The 15,316-nt window shown below is 41.9% G+C and overlaps 1 protein-coding gene across 4 annotated transcripts in view; it reads left to right on the top strand.

The window, feature by feature from the left end:
• Positions 1-520: 520 nt before the first annotated feature.
• LOC310742250 (melanopsin) overlaps positions 521-15,316 on the top strand; it is a 48,429-nt gene continuing 33,633 nt past the window's right edge. For 2 of the 4 annotated variants that reach the window (XM_083571429.1, XM_083571426.1), the window contains exon 1: positions 521-1,019. In XM_083571429.1, the coding sequence (XP_083427555.1) occupies positions 999-1,019 (21 nt within the window). In that variant the 5' untranslated portion in view covers positions 521-998. Of the gene's footprint in view, positions 1,020-1,330; positions 1,536-15,316 lie in introns of all 4 variants that reach the window. The other 2 variants (XM_083571428.1, XM_083571427.1) reach the window with 2 other exon arrangements.

Genomic DNA, 15,316 nt, shown 5'->3' with positions numbered 1-15,316 from the left:
CATTTATATCCCAACCTTCTTCTCCAAGGAGCTCACGGTTCTCCCCTCCTCCTTTAATTCCCACAACAACCCTGTGAGGTAGGATAGGCAGAGAAACAATGAGTGGCCCAAGGTCAACCAGTGAGCTTCTTGGAATTTGAACCCTGATCTCTTAGGTCCTCCTAGTCCGACACTCTAACCTGCGCGTGTATGAAACTCCTAGCAAATGGCTAGAACCAGCATAGCAAGCCAAGGGCTGGGCTAGAACTTCGCTGCCTGGTATGTGTGTGTGTGTGTGTGTGCTGCTTTTCAACTTGCAGGGATAGTTCCTCATAAGCGAGAACATTTTTTAAAAAACTGTTTCGCTCTCAGGCGGCCCAAGGGCTAGAGCTCTTGAAACCACCTCGTCGTGTGACATTGACACAAGAGAAGCATATGGCGCTGGTGCTTGAGACTGAGCGCGCCACGCCTCACGTCCTTCCGCGGCGGCGGCTGCTCCCTCTCTCCCTCCTCACAGCTGCTTCTGCCCTCATTTGCTTTCCCGCCTGATGGGCCCTCGGGGAGTTTGGAGGCGCGCGAAGCGGCGCGCGCGCAGGAAGGGGGGGGGGAGAGAAGTGTGTGGAGAGTCCCGGCCGCGCTTTTGCCTCTCATTTATTATGATGACCAGCGCGCCGGCGAGGTTAAATAGCTGCCAAGGCGCCAGCAGCCCGACTCCATCTCCTCCTCCTCCTCTCTGTCCGGGCGGGAACTAACGACCCCACACAACAACTGCTGCGAGAGGAGAATCACGTTGTTCGAAACAGCTTCGCCTTCCTTCTCCCTGAGGCACTTTTCTCCCTGGCTGAGCAGCTCGAGGCGGCGGCGGCGGCGGCGAAGCCGGCCACGGAGGTCCCCGCCCCCCAGCCCCCTGAGGAATGGAGTCCGGGGAAGAGTGAGAGGGGAAGCGGGTGTCGTTGGCTTGGCTCCTCCGGCGGCGTCTGCGTTGGGGCTGCGGCGGCGGCGGCGGCGGCGCGGGAAGCATGGCAGAGGCGCACGAGCAGGTACAGGCGAGGCGCGCGGGCAGGTGGGAAAGGGCATTCGGGACGAAGAGGCTTCCTCTTCCTCCTACGGGACCCAGAAATGGAGTTTTCCTCCTCGGACACGTAGGTGGGCCGAGGGAGATGCATGTCGGGGGGGGGCGACTTTCTTTCCCCACCCACTGGCCTCTTCGTGGGTCTGGGGCGGGAGCGAAGGAGTTTCAGTGTGCAGAAGAAGAGCGCCCCAAAAGCCAATCACAGGGGCGCGCCGCGCTGCGAAAAAGTGTCTCTCACTGCGTCTTTTTTATTTTAATGCATTATATATTTATTTAAAGGGACTTGCTGCCCTTCTCTCTTCAGTTTGAAAACGAGACGTTCATAGCAGCCGGCGTCGAAACGCAACAATTAACCACAAGGACCAGGTTTCTGCGAAGTTCCTAACATCTCAGCAGACTCCAACAAGCTGCACACACTCTTGGCCGCACCTGGAAAACTTGTTCCACAATAGCACAGGGCATCTCTGTGTGTGGTTGCTCAGAAGTAAGTCCAGCTGGGTTCAGTGGGTCTCCTTTCCAGGTAAGTGGGTACAGGAATGCACCCCGACAGTGCAATTCTAGCCATGGCTACCTGGAAGGAAGCCCCATTGAGTCCAGTGGGATTTACAGGATCACAGCCTTATTCTTTTAGTCTTTAAGGTGCTATATGACTTAACTGTCAGGGGTCCTTCACCTTTACCTTTTTGACTCTTGCACACTGTGCATTTCTCTTTACTGGTAGGATAGAATCCCATCTGCTCTCATTTCTACTGATGGGCGATTAGAGGTGTTTCTCCTGAGCTGGGGGTTGCTTTAGAGGGAACTTGGGCCATTTCTTAGGGAAACAAGGTTTGTGCCACTTGGCTTCATAGCTCAACATTTGCATAGACTTTTATAGGGAGACTCTGCTCTGCACCCTTTGTGAGTTGTAGATCATTTTGAGGAGGAGTCTTCAGAACTTGGTGGTGATAAAGTGGCAAAGTAATCAAATTGTTGCGTGGCATCACTGAGCTCATCCCTCAGACTGGCTGTGGTGTCCACTTCAGTAAAAAAACCAAACATTACATAAAAAGGACATGAACATTATTCAGAGCGGATTCATTCATTCATTCAGAATTGATTTTTATGCTGTATTTGAGAGCATTCCTAAAAATCCTCTTCAAAGCAGCAAGATAAGTGACTACACTGTGGTCCTTAAGATGTTGTAGGTTTCCCACTTCCATCACTCCAAGGCAGCATAGGAGGTGATAAGGGATAAAAGAAGTTGTTTTCCATTAACTTCTGGGTGTGTTTGTGCAGGTTCTCCCCCCTTTTTTTTAACACTCCCCTTCTCCAAAGAATGGCTTGCTCTTTTCTCCTGATTTTAAATAAAGAACTGTGATTATGTGATAAGATTTTTTTTACAAAAAACCACAGGAATATTCACTAGGAAAACTTAGATGGTTTATGGGTCATGTCTGCAGCACAGAAGAACTCCTGTCCTAGAGTGGCAGGGACAACCCAGTCAGATGGGCAGGATATAAGTAATAAATCATCATCATCATCTGTCAGGCTAGCGAACCACTGCAACTCCTTGTGTCCATGTTGTGGTTTATAAAGTTGATGGGAGGATATGAATATTTTTGCTGTTTAGTCGTTTAGTCGTGTCTGACTCTCCGTGACTCCATGGACCAGAGCACGCCAGGCACTTCTGTCTTCCACTGCCTCCCGCAGTTTGGTCAAACTCATGCTGGTAGCTTCGAGAACACTGTCCAACCATCTCGTCCTCTGTCGTCCCCTTCTCCTTGTGCCCTCCATCTTTCCCAACATCAGGGTCTTTTCCAGGGAGTCTTCTTTTCTCATGAGGTGGCCAAAGTATTGGAGCCTCAGCTTCACGATCTGTCCTTCCAGTGAGCATTCAGGGCTGATTTCCTTAAAAATGGATAGGTTTGATCTTCTTGCAGTCCATGGGACTCTCAAGAGTCTCCTCCAGCACCATAATTCAAAAGCATCAATTCTTCGGCGATCAGCCTTCTTTATGGTCCAGCTCTCACTTCCATACATCACTACTGGGAAAACCATGGCTTTAACTATACGAACCTTTGTTGGCAAGGTGATGTCTCTGCTTTTTAAGATGCTGTCTAGGTTTGTCATTGCTTTTCTCCCAAGAAGCAGGCATCTTTTCGTGACTGTTATAGAACCCCTAAAATGATTTATAGACTAGTAAGCTGGGAATAGCATTAACTGATCTGATGGAAAAATAACTATAGTGATTTTTAAAAAACCACGATTGAAAACAAACATTGTTCAACTTATAATGAATATACAGTCATACCTTGGATCCCAAATGCCTTGGTACTCAGACGTTTTGGCTCCCAAACGCCTGGAAGTGAGTGTTCCGGTTTGCAAACGTTCTTTGGAACCTGAACGCCCAACGGCATTTCTGCGGCTTCCGACTGAGTGCAGGAGCTGTGGTTTGGTTTCCAAAAATTTTGGAAGTCCAACGGACTTCTGGAACAGATTCCATTCAGCTTCCAAGGTACGACTGTACCCTCTTAGGTTTTCTAGAAGTTCAAAATCTAAGGGCAGCATTACTGGAATCATTATTATATTTTATTAAATTTGTATATCATCTTTCATCTGTAGATCTCAGAGCGGTTCATAACATAAAAATGCAATATAAAAGAACAGCTTTACAAACCCTCACAAACCATCATGATGATTATTTTGTACTTTTTAAATGGTGTTTTAATTTTTATTGCATACATATTGTTGCACATTGCCCTGACATTTTATGAGATGGTGGGGTTTAGATACTTTTATAAATAAATAAATAGTTTTACCAGCAAGGCTGCAGCTATGTTCATTTGATTTAAACTATTTTAATGCTGTATTTTATGTTGTTCTAACCCACCCTGGGACCTTCTCATGAAGAGTGGGTGGTAGTAGTAGTAGTAGTAGTAGTAGTAGTAATAGTAATAATAATAATAATGTAGACAGTGTGTTTAAATAGGCACTCTAAATAAGAATATGTCTTTAGATTTATACTCTGTCCTGTCACAAGAATTTTTCTTATATCCTTTAAGTTTGTTTTGAAAAAGAAGAGAGATGGGTGTTGCTTTATGCATGACTTAGAGCAAAATTTCTCTATTTCATAAATTACCCTGCCAGGAACAAATCTAGGTTTATTCTGTGGACTCTCCAAGGAGCCAGCTCTCTGATGTCATATTTGAATTTCAAAAACACGTACCTAAAATAAATAGCAACCTATGAAAAGGCCCAAAGTGCCAAGTGAGGCTCCTTTGAGAGCTGCAGACAAGTGGTTAATTTCCACCCCATTGTGTTCATTGAATGGGCTGGAAGACCTTTCCATTCTGCTCATCACAGGAGTCTGTAGCCCTATGCTTTGTGTGAGTTATTTGTGCTGGGAATCAGTGTTGAAATGTTCCTTTTCTTCATAAGGTTTTGTTTCCTTTGGGCTTTATCCCTTCACATTTTATGCTTTCCTAGGTTCACCAGGCTCTCTTCCTTCTCTTAACCTTTACTTTGATTTCTTTTATACTTTGGGCAAGGGTAACCACTGGCAAGTTAAAACATTTGTCATTGTTTTGTCCCATGCTTGAAGAATCAAAGAGCACAAGAAGAATCCTCCTGGTTCATACCCAAGGGTTCGTCTAGTCCAGTATCCTGTTCCAGTCATCCGGTTACTTCCAGGAAACCTACAGGGTTTGAAGGCAACAACTCCACACTGTCCTGTCTACACTGCCTTTGAAGTTGGAGCTTCCATTTACTTATCATGGCTAATAGAGGTTGATAGGCACCCTCCATCAATATGTCTAATTCCCCCCGTAAATCTATCTAAATCAGCAGCCACCACCATGTCTTGTGGTAGCAAAACTCGTACTGTTTCCCCCTGAAGATTTTGTTTGTTTAAAGGCTGTTTAGGAGACAGGCTTGGACTGAGTTGGTGAGATCTATGGACCAGCAAGATCACTCTCTGCTTATATAAGAGAAAATGCACATAAGGTTTGTCATGGGTGGTGTATGACCTTGGTCAAAATATTTCGTGTTACTTCCAAACTAGCTCCAGAATATTGACATGTCTGTGGAGGCTGGGGTACCTATTTCCACCTGTGGAAAATCTGCACTATTCCGGGAAATCTGCAATATAACAAGAGACCATATACAGGTTACACTACATTTACCACTTCTGCCTGTGTTTGAAGATATATGGATGCTCAGTTTAGGGATAGATTGGTTTCTTTGTTAACCATAGCAAGGTTGTCAGTTCTGACTTGAATCTTTTTCTTTAGCTTAAAAATATTTGGAACTTGAATCATTTCAGGAGAGGGGGAATACATGCCACCTATGAGTGCTAAAAGGTACTGCAATACATGATGCATTTCATGGTGTTTGGTGGAACAGCAACATATGTAATAATTTACAACAGGAATCACCAGCATTGTGCTTTGAGATCTGGAAGCCTTGAAGAAGTAATATACACTGATATTATATAATATTTTATTTCCTTTGATTGCATGTTTCGTACTACTGCATGCCTTCCCCCACACCTGCTAATATATTTATTTGTGCTTGAGTGATGCCAGATTGGCTAATTAGGAGCAGCGTTCGGAGTACTGAACTCTAGCTCCCCTTTAGTATGTGATCCTAAAAAGATGCTTGTCCAAGGAAATTGCCCTGTGTGGAGGCTTTCCTGGGCAGGTGGCATACTGAGGCTGTTGGTTGCTGCTGTCCTAGTATAAGAATCATTGCTAGTTTCCTGCACCAAAGTAAGAAGGTGTTTTAATCTAGCTGTATCCCATATACATTTGTGGACTGTTCTTATAGCTCTGGAGAGGGGATGAAAAGCCTTTGTGTATGAAGGAGCCCCTGATAGTTTAACTGGCATGTCTTCATACAATAACACTCCAAAATTATACGTCTCTTTTTAACATTAAAAATATTGTTTGCTCGCAAGACTTCTGTAGATGGGCTGGTCCATGTTATCTTAGCTTGTTGCAAAATACAGCTTAAAAAATCTTCTGTTGTTGCTGTTAATGAGAAAAAATAAATTATTCAGTCCTTTGGAAAACTTTAAGCATACCAGGGTTGGATGATGGTAATCTCTTAAATCTTACCAGTATGATTAATTGGTCTTAGTTCTACTCCCATTCAAAGATAATAGAAAATGAAATCTTTACATATCAGAAGATAAGACTGCTGGAATTGTGGTTCTGACAGAATGAGCATGGTGGGAAGTTTGCCATTTAATTAAATAAGAGAGCTATGATTTTATCTGTGAAACAAAAATGGCAAAAACTGATCAGCTACAATACATTCTACTTTTAGAAGCATCACTGTGGTCTGTTCACAAATGGATGTTGGTAATAATCCTTGTTAAATTTAAGGACAACAGGTGAGGGAAAGCTGTGCGAAAACTGCCAGCAGTACAATCAGACAGTGCTTAAAATACTTAGGCTCCCTCTGGATTCTTAGAAAAGCTGTCATTCTCCAGCCAGACATGCTTGTTAGGCACCATTAAGAGTTGGCTGCTAAGTAGTGCAATTCAAAGCATGTAGTCAACAACTTGCCATTACAACTTTACAGTATGATGAATTTTTTTTTGTTTGGCATTTTTACTCAGATATAATGGAAAACAAGAGTGGGAAAAAAATCCTATTGCTTATGCAGTCACAGTTTACTATTGACAAGTTTGAATAAGAACAAAACAATAAGATGTGTGTCTTAAGTACTAATTAATATAAGCAGACATTGCTCAGTTATCTGATCCTAATGGTAAATATTTGTCTCCTAGCTCAATCTGCCCACAGCACTGGAATAACATTTTTACAATGCCATACAACTGTGTAGTTTGTGCCATTACGCTTGTGCAGAATCAGTGTGCCCTAGTCTAACATGCTTCATTGCCTTGTTTAAATTTATGTATCCAGTTCCTGTGCTTTCACTACAGAGTTATGATGACGGAGTTGCACCTTCTCTCTAATAGTATCACAGAAATTAGTTTTTCATGCAAACATTAGCCCTTAGTTTCTTATATTGAACTCTGTATCTACCTTAATATGAAAGAGTCAGGAGGATTTTTATTGACTTACAGAATGAATCTCAATAGTCAAGAACAACTTGTGATCTATGTAGTCAAACACAACCCATGAGTCATGTATGGCAACCCAGCAGAGTTTTGACAAACTTTCTGTATTTGCTGCCTAATTGAACTTCAAAAAGAAAAAGAAAAAAGAAGGTTTTAAACACTTGGCACACTGCTATGGATGGTTGAAAGGCTAAATTCTGCATATTGAGTCAAAGAATGTTTGCAGATGTTGCTTTAAAGTATTATGCCCTTATTGTAAAGTTTTTGTACAAAAGACATGTTGCCCCTTTTGTACTTGTCTGTTTATTTGGTTCGGTTTCTGACCTCTACTATTTTTATCCTGAAGTTCACATATAAGAAGCAGCTATATTAACCTTGGGAATAGTCACATGGATTGGTTTGTGACCCAAACCTTGCTGATAATATTTGGCAGATAGGAATGTAGATGGGGAAATGACACATTTCTAGAATAACTTCAGTTTAGGGGCCTGTATTTTCCTGCAACACCAAGAAACCATGGTTTAATTATAATGAATAAGCCCAAGTCTTGGGTTTCCAACATTTCTTCTCTCTTCATCATTTGTATGTGAGAGTGAACTACAGTTTCATGTAACATACACACTTAGAACTGTGTTTGTTCTAACTCTAGTCTGTTAAGAAATCTGGTTATCAAACCATTTTTTATTAAGTGGAATTATTTGCTTGTTTGCCATAACCTAAACCATGGCTTAGGAGATCTTTTGAATTTAACTTGTAATTTGCAGTGAGTAGTTTATATTAGTTAAGCCAAAGTAATTGGATTTAAGCTTATGTTGTCCCATTGATAGCATTAGTGCAAAGGGATGATATTACTTTACCCGGGTTGTAGATCAGGATGAATGAAGGCTTTTCTGCTAGAGTTTATTACAATTTCTGAATGGAGGTTAAGAGAAACAACTGGACAATGACCAGCAAATCCCACTGTATTTGCTGTTCTTACAGTTCTTTGAAGTCAGTGGCGGAGCTAGCCGCTCTGGCACCCGGAGTGGTGCACATGCTGTGCGCCTGGAGGGCAGGGCAAGCCACCCAGGGGGGTGATGAGCATAGCAATGGGTGCCCCTTGGGGGTGATCAGCACAGCGATTGGCGCCCAGGGGGGTGGTGCGGCGATCCACCAAGGGGGGATTTTGTCACCCTCAGGGATGACACCCGGGGCGAGCTGCCCTCACCGCCCCCCTTCCTATGCTTGTGTTTGGAGTGAGCTATGACACTTGTACTGGCTCATATTTGAACCATTTGCATTACTTAAATCATATGCATTGAAGTTAGTGAAACTTCTAGGTATGTTATGGGCTACATGTTATTTACAGACAAGACTACGAGAAACTAAGCCAGATATACGTTATGGAATTATTTTGAACTAGACAGAGTTAAATCAAACCCTGGTCACATCATTAGTCAGACCAGTGGTAAATTTGGTATTATCTACACTCTCTTGCTCAGACTTCCTGTTTCAGACAGAAGTCTTTCCCAGCCCTAAGTGGAAACTCCAGGGATTGGATCTGGGGCCTTTTTCTTGTGGTGTATCAATGAGGTACTCCCCCACCTCAGATTGTCACCCCCGTGCCTGAACCAGTATCCTATCAAATTTTAGCACTTTAACTTATTCTCTCCACCCCCCCCAGTATTGTACAACACTTCCTTTGACATGTATCTATGACCCTGCATGCAACACTTTAGGTTTTTTTAATCTGTTTTCTTATTAAACAAACAGTGGCCAGTACAAAGGTTTATCTAACTCTTTCCCAGCTTTGATATAATGGAAATATAGGCTCAAAGGAAAGCAACTGCAAACTTGCTTCAAAGATTGCTTCTGTCTCCAGAGATAGCAGAGTTTCCAAACCTAAATACAAATGAAGCAGAAATATAAACCACTCCTTGATTATCAAATTAAAAACTTTCAGACGTCTGCAGGCTTATTGCTTTTAGTTCTTAAGCTCTAAATAATTATGTTGCAGTTTTTCTGTTGTTGATATTGGCCAGGAACCAAAAATAGTGTGGATTTCTGCACATAACACAATGGCCTATTTTGTATGTGGTTTCAAACCATCGGTTAGCAGTATGTGTAAAACTCTTGTCAGTCCTGCAGTCTCTGACTTCTTCCTCAAGTGCAGGCACAAGGAGTCTGAATATGTCCAATTCTGCCCTAGAAGCTAGAATTTGTCAATGGCTATGTTTGTATGTAAGGCTGAACCATGGTTAGTATTACAAGGTCAAGCTACAGTGAACTTGTGCTTTTTTTATATTACTGGTAACTGTAGCTTGTGATGTCTGGGCTTTGACAAATTGCAGTTTGTCTATGGTGAGCTAGCTTATTCTCACTAAACGTAGTTATGATAAACTAGTTAATACAATTTAGGGTTCAGGAATAATGCTGAAAGAGAAGTAAAAGCTTCATGCTTCCTTGTAGCTGCACTGGACTAGGGGAAAATGAAGAATATGAGCCAAAAACACCTTGTAGCTCATTTTTGTTTTGCTAAATGACAGTTTTGTATTGTGTGCAAACTTGGTCATTGTATCCAAACTTAGGAGAACACCGGTTAGTTAAAGCTTTGGATTTCTTAATGAGTATGAACCATGGTTAACGAACATAACTGATGGTTTGATGTTAGCTTTCTTGAGCAAATCATTGTGTCCACACTCATTCCTGTAGTGCAATAGTTAACATTAGTGTCATCAAGAAGGTACCCTCAGCAAATCTTGAAACAAAGTGTTTGGGATGAGACAGTGCCTAAGACACAGACACAGACACAGTAGAAGTGGGGAACCTGTGGCCCTTAAGATATTGCTGCACTGCAACTCCCATCAGCTCTAGGCAGTGCGACCAGTGGTCAGGAATGATGGGAGTTGTAGTCCAGCAACTTCTGGAGGTCCATGAGTTGTGTATCCCTGATCTAAGGTGTGTTGAGCCCACTCATGAGGCAAGGTGAGATGACCACCTCAGGGATCAAGATCCACACGACAGCAGATCCCAATGCAGATCTTTATTCCCCATCTTGTTTCTGATATAGATCTTCACTTACCCCATCGTCCCTGGTGCAGGGGGCAGGGGGGTACCATTTTGTGGTTCGCCTCAGGTGCCAAAGTATCTTGGACCAGTCCTGGTTGAGCCTTATCCTTTTAGGGATTAAAACTCATATCCTGGATGTTGCCCAGAGAAGGACAGAGAGTCAGTGCAGATGTTGGAGTACTAGCGTAATACACTGACAGATTCTCAGCCCACTTACAGGACATGCTCATTTTTGAAATTCAAGTGGATTTCAGAATGTGTTTAAGACACTACAAATGTAAATGAAGAATGTAGGGACTTCACAACATAGAAATGATTATGCATAGTGGGTAGGAGGTGTTCCTGGCTATCTCTGCACCTGTCATAACATCCCCTGATTGATCCTTTGCATTTTGAACATAGAAGACATTTTCAAATGTTCTTTCTTGACAGCTATATTTCATTTTCAGCCTCTCCCCCTCAATTCACTCTCGCTTCTGGGCAATCCACTATGGTTTTGTCATACCTTTTACCCAGAGCATTCATTAAACAGCTGTGTAAAGTAACAAGCCACATACCTAGTGCAATCCAGTGCCTTTAAACGCTGCTTTCTTAACTCAGTTGAAGCTGTACTACAGAGAAAGTGCAAAGAAGATGATGAGGGATGTGTGAATCAAAGATTTGAAGTGACTGCTAAAGAGCCCTTAAAGACAGCTACTACACACATAAAACACTAATGAAAAGCAAGATGAACACCAGTAAGGTGTCAAATGGAATAAGAATTTGTCTGGGTATAGGTGCAAAAAGAGAGAGAAGGAAATCCAAATTGTCACTGGCTAAGCTTTAATTTGGACATGCACAAACATCTGCACACTGGCCTAATAAAACAACCTGATCTTATGTATGATTACCACCAAACAGTCACCAAATCCAGTGAGGCTCACCAAGTATAAAATCGCAGCCAAAATCCTTTTGAGGCCTTGGTGGGAGAACAGTTATAAGTTAAGAAAATCATGGTTATGAATTTGTACCTCTTATAACAAATGCATCTTTCTCAAATAGATGCCTTGCAAATATTTGCAATGAGCATGCAAAATTCTGCCTTCACTTGCCTTTGCCCTTTCCTCTTCCTTCAACTTCCAGTTTAGAATTCAGAGTTATTTTTATTCACATGCTGTGGTAATTGCATTATGGGAAAAGCTGGGGGCTGAGAAGTAGATTTTCTGTTTCGCAGTGTTGTTTGCAAATCCATGCTTTTTTTGGAACAGATTGTTACAATCGTGGGCCTGTTCCCCTAATTGTTTTGCCTGCTGTTTACAAATCGAACCATCACAGAGAATAAATCCTCATTTCTTGTGATACGCTCCATGTTGCATGAGACCTTTGATATGCCTACTATTCATTGACTACATAACAGGATTATATACCATTTATCAATTTATGAATGGCATGTGTTCTTATGTAAATGCAATTTTATTATAATGTATTTTTGTTTATGCTCTTAAATATGTTGTGACCTAGAGTCATTTTTTGTGTCATGAGCAACTAGCAAGCTACAACAACGACAATCTCAAGGCATGTTCTAAACTCACAACCAGCCTTGGACATGGAACTGAAGAGGTCATGAGCTTTCAAGGAGGATGAAAACTAATTTAGGTATAAGCAGATGGAATCCTTTGTGAAGAGCCTGTCTATGATGTGTAGACCCAGGAACCAGCAGTCAAGACGGCCTGAGTTTTACAAACAGTCACTTTGCCTTTTGTCAAGATCTCTTGTTCACCTGTTCTTTCTTTCCAGACATATCAGTAGACCTACAGAGAAAGTGCTGAATAGCAAAGAAGTGCTTGGCATTAGGCTGGTGTACTGAGATCCATTCATGAATGAATTTAAGGGGCTTGAATGGTTCCTTGTTGCTCTGGAACAAGTTGTCTCCTGCCTGGGAACCCTCCACAGAACTGCTGATTACCTGCTGCTGCTACCAAATTTCCTTTGGTGGTGGGCTTCCTGGAGCTCTGGCTCTGGGTCACAGCCATCTGCCACCGCCTATTCATCTCTACTTGGCTTTAGTCAGGCTTCAAGGACTTTGTCGTGCTGCCTGTAGGGCTTTGGCTAGCCAAATCAGGCACCAAGCCAGCTCTCCCCAGCTGTTGACAGGGATAGAAAAGGGTTTATGTTACTATTCACCCGCTTAACCCCTGTGCTTCTTTCTTCTTGACCTACATTTGACTCAAGTAGGGCTGTGCATGGTGCAGCCACATCAGCACAGTGGAATTTGCATGCATGCAATGCCACCACTTATTATTTTGCATTGGTTCAAGTGTTCCTGTATTTAATTTAATTTTGCACTCTAAACAGTAGGATCAGGTTCTTACAATTGCAACTTCACACTAAACATTCTGGACAGAACATTTAAGATCCATTCTTTGCAACTTACTTCTAGATAAGCATGAGTAGTAAAATACTGTATTTTGCCACGTATAACACGTCCCCATGTATAAGACAACCCCTGTTGTTTTTGGACCGCAACAATTTTTTTTGAGCTTTTTTAGGGGAGAGATTTTCCAGAGTTGTTGGGGGTTTATTTTTTTGGGGGGGTCACTGCCACCAATTGCTCCACAACCTGCCCGCCAATGCAAATCTCACACATTGCCATGACCACCAATCGTACGAACGATTGCCACCAAAAGCCCACCTGCCCACTCGATGCAACCACAGCTGATTGCATGCACGCCTCGCCACTGCCATAAATCGCACACCCAATTTCTGCAGCCAATCGTCAGCAGGCCTTATCGCAGCGACCAATCACCTGTCCAATTGCCGCTGCCAGTCTGCTGGCTCCTGCCACCAATCACCCGTCGCCCCTCTGCTATCCGTGTATAAGACAATTCACAATTTTTGCTTACTATTTTAAAGGAAAATATATCGTCTTATACACAGAAAAATACGGTATTTCTACTTTCTATATGTGATCTACTTCATGAGCTTAGATTTCAGTATATTCTAAATCTGAAAAGAAATGCCGTATGTGTGAACTTTGTCAAGTCTTAATGTTAACTCTGTATACCTAGACCATGCTTTGAAGGACAAACAGGTGAAAAACAACTGACCCTGTTAGAGTTCATTTTGCTGAACTCAATATACTTTAGCTTCATTCTCATAAAAAAATCATGAATACTCAAGTTCTGTTGAATATCTGATTGACAGGAATTGGACAATAAATGTTTAAATGGCAGACCTTTCCAAATGCCATGGAAACTCATAAGTGAAATTTATTGTTGGCTCTAGATAGCGCGTCCACAAAGTACTTCTATATTATTAAGGTCATAATCTGATGCACAAACTATAAACATACCTTCTGCTACAATTAATCTTCAATAGATGTTAAGTAACCTACATGCACTAATGTACGCCAGAAAATGTTAAATATTCTTCAAAGATGGTGAAAATATTAAGTGTTGGGTGTTTTTCTTTGATTGCTGCCATTTAGTGAAATAATGCAATTCAGACTTAAGCGTAATCAGCTTTTGGCAGAGCTGACCCTAACATGAAGCTGGCTGAAGTGATTAATTTGGGTGGCACCATGAGAATTGGAAGAAGATCACAGAAGTCAGGAAATGGTGTCTGAATGGTACATTAAATGCTGGAATAGCTCAGTTGGTAAAGCAAATGGATACTCGTAGTCTCAGGCTTGTGGGTTTGAACCCCGTGTTGGGCAAAGATTCTTGCATTGCAGGGGGCTGGGCTAAATGGTCTTCATGGTCCCTTCCAACTTTACAATTCTATGATTCTTTATTTTTAAAAATGTTGGTCTACTAGACTGGGGGCATTTGGGCTGTGCTTCTGTGGCACAATGTTTTGATTCAGCCCTAGCATTCGGACGGTAGAATGAAGGGCCAACAGTGTAGCCATAAGTTGCTGAGGCACGTGAAATGTTATAAAAGGGAAAAACAGATGCAACCACATCAAAGCCCTGCTCTATGATACTGTGCAGCAGGCTTCTGATCTCTTTGGAATTTTCTGGAGAAGCTGTCCTGCAGACTGCAGTTACCTACTGCAGCAACTATTTAGAAGTGAGAGGGAAAAGTTCTAGTCCTGCATCCCCTAGTGATCCATTATGGTCCAGTTGTTCCTCATAAATTGTTGTTAGATTTGAAACTGATTTAATACAGAGCGTTGGCTTCATGAACCCTCTTCCCTTCAAAGTATTGTCTACTTCATCACTGAGCACATGATTGTTCCATTTTTTAAAAGGTTATTCCCAATGCAGCAATATCACTCTCCCCCTCCTTTCCTCCTTGTCCACTCCTTCATCATGGAAAACAGGCCTATTGATGCAAACATCCAGCTCTTGTAAAACAATGGGAGAGAATCTTTGTCCTGAAAATGGCCGGTGGGCCATACTGGATGTGGAAGACATAGAAGGTTTTTCCGTAAAAGCTCATTATTCATTACTGAATATGTTAGTCTTAAGACATGTAAATTAGCACATTGCAGGAAACCAAGCTTCAAAACTCACATGCTTCTAAGGTGTTTAATTGAATATGCAGCTTAGTTTCTGGAAATTTATCAGCAAAGTTCTCATTGGCTCATTGGATTATAATAATAATTTATTATTTGTACTCTGCCCATCTGACTGGGTTGCCCCAGTTTTACTCTGAAATTATTACCCTAAATTTCAAAAAATAAAAATAAAAATACAATTCTAAATTATCTCTGATCTGAAGAGTGGTAAAAACAATACCCTTTGACAAGCCGTCAGAAATAAGGTAATAAAAGAAATCACTTTACTGTCACATGTGCATTTGTGGGGCCCCAGAAGTGGTATTTTTTTTAAAGTGAGAATTGGGATTTTGATGGCCGTTTTAAACCATCATTCTGACATGATGATGATGATGATGATGATGATTTAGTGCATCAAGTGGGGCTGTTTGGTGTTTCAGATGAGTCATATGTTCCTGTTCCGTCAATTCAGTTGCTGTGCAAGGACAGCTCCTGAGCTAGGAAAATTGGGAGGAAGCTGTGCAAGTGGGGGAAAGGGGAACATCGTTGGTTAGAAGGTCCTTCAGTTTTTTGTTTATTTAGAAAGTGTATTTAGAAAAGTTATGTCCAATCCTTCCACTAAACAGATACAGTGCTGATAATGGGTTGCACATTGATAACAGGGCTAGGGA

The sequence above is a fragment of the Podarcis filfolensis genome (genome assembly GCF_964270895.1).
Source record: "Podarcis filfolensis genome assembly, chromosome: 9".
Lineage (NCBI taxonomy): Eukaryota > Metazoa > Chordata > Lepidosauria > Squamata > Lacertidae > Podarcis > Podarcis filfolensis.
The sequence above is the reverse complement of the archived record's forward strand: the minus strand, read 5'-3'. Positions and strand labels throughout refer to the sequence as shown.